Genomic DNA, 1,546 nt, shown 5'->3' on the forward strand with positions numbered 1-1,546 from the left:
AATACTATGTAATCAGAAATTAAATCCTTCCAGGTGACAAGGATACTCAGCATAATCCTGCTAAGAGATGCTTGGAGATATTTCTGTACACAGCTGTATTTTAGTACAGATACTTCTCTCTGCATCAGAATGTGCAAGTAAATAAGTACAGACAGTGCATAAGGCTACAAAACTATGGAAGCTTGCTGTGAATTCTGAATATTAGCTACATGCTACAGCAAGACAGTGAACCTGCTCTTAATGACACATCTAAGCATAACATTCTATTCATAATACATTTATAACATTATTTTCATAATAATGATTTATCACTGAATTTTGATTTAAGTGGTTTAATCCTGAAACAAGAAAAAGTTGTTTGGCTTTTGACATTCAGCTAAGATGAACAAAGTTTCTTCCTCATTTTAATTACAAGTTTGCTGACAATAGAGCTGAGAGTAGGGAAGTGTCACTTGCCAGAACTGAACACTGAGTGGTGCTATTTGAACAAAAATGGATAGAATTTGGCCATTAAAAGTATAGGATGTGCTAAATAACTTTTTGAGTAATCACTTTTTGGGTTAAAAAACAAACAGGAAAGAGCCAAGTTTCACGTGAATTACTGTCAAAACTGCCTGATGATAAGATGTAGCCCAGCGGTCCATACAAGAAAACATTTTCTTTTAATCTTTGTAAGTTGTCCTGCATTGAAACCTTACAATAGCAAGCTTGCAAGAAAACCGTGACAGCGATAAAGGGATTAAATGTGTTGTGCAAGGATTTACACCTTCTCTGAAGATCACAGGCTTAGCCTATCTGAAAAATAAACACAGGGCATAGCTTAACTTGCCATGTAGATTTCAAACCAAGATAATAACAAAGCAAAACATTTACAATCAAAACATTCACCTGATACATTCACTCCCTCTAAACACGAGGAAGTTTTTCACAGTGAGGGTGGTAAAACACCGGCACAGGTTGCTCAGAGAGGTTGTGGCTGCTCAAGGCCAGCTTGGATGGGGCTTGGAGCTCCCTGCTCTGGTGAAGGGCTCCCTGTCCACGGCAGGGGAGGGCTGAAAGGAGATGATTTTAAGGTGATTTCAACCCAAACTCTTCTCTGATTGACAGCATTCACCGACAGTGCAGTGATAATGAACTCATTTGTTGTGTTAAACTGGTACACCTCCTTGTGTAATATGGAGTGTAAAAGGTGAGAGCCCGAGGAGGCTCTGGCCTGAGCTGTTCTCACTGCTCTGTCGGACAGACCGACATGGTAAGGGGTAGAACAAGAGCGAACAGCCTTAGGCTGCCCTGGCGGAGCTCACACTGGGAACTGCTGCACCGAAAGGACTGGCAAGCACTGGAACGAGTTGCCAGGGCAGTGCTGGAGCCACCACCCCCGGGGGTATTTAAAAGACGCGTGCACAGGGGGCACGGCTCCGGGAGGACCTGGCAGTGATGGATTTACAGCGGGACGGGACGACCTAAACGCTCTTGTGTCCCGTCAAACGCTCCATGACCCCAACGCCCCTCACGACTCCGCTCCGCCCTCAGAGCCGCTCAGGCC

At 43.9% G+C, this 1,546-nt stretch overlaps 1 protein-coding gene across 1 annotated transcript in view; it reads left to right on the top strand.

Moving 5' to 3' along the window:
- Positions 1–1,249: 1,249 nt before the first annotated feature.
- CFAP161 (cilia and flagella associated protein 161) overlaps positions 1,250–1,546 on the top strand; it is an 8,932-nt gene continuing 8,635 nt past the window's right edge. The window contains exon 1 of the mRNA XM_005419725.2: positions 1,250–1,384. Coding sequence (XP_005419782.1) covers positions 1,250–1,384 — 135 coding nt within the window. The remainder of the gene's footprint in view (positions 1,385–1,546) is intronic.

The sequence above is a fragment of the Geospiza fortis genome, unplaced genomic scaffold (genome assembly GCF_000277835.1).
Source record: "Geospiza fortis unplaced genomic scaffold, GeoFor_1.0 scaffold171, whole genome shotgun sequence".
NCBI classification, from domain to species: domain Eukaryota; kingdom Metazoa; phylum Chordata; class Aves; order Passeriformes; family Thraupidae; genus Geospiza; species Geospiza fortis.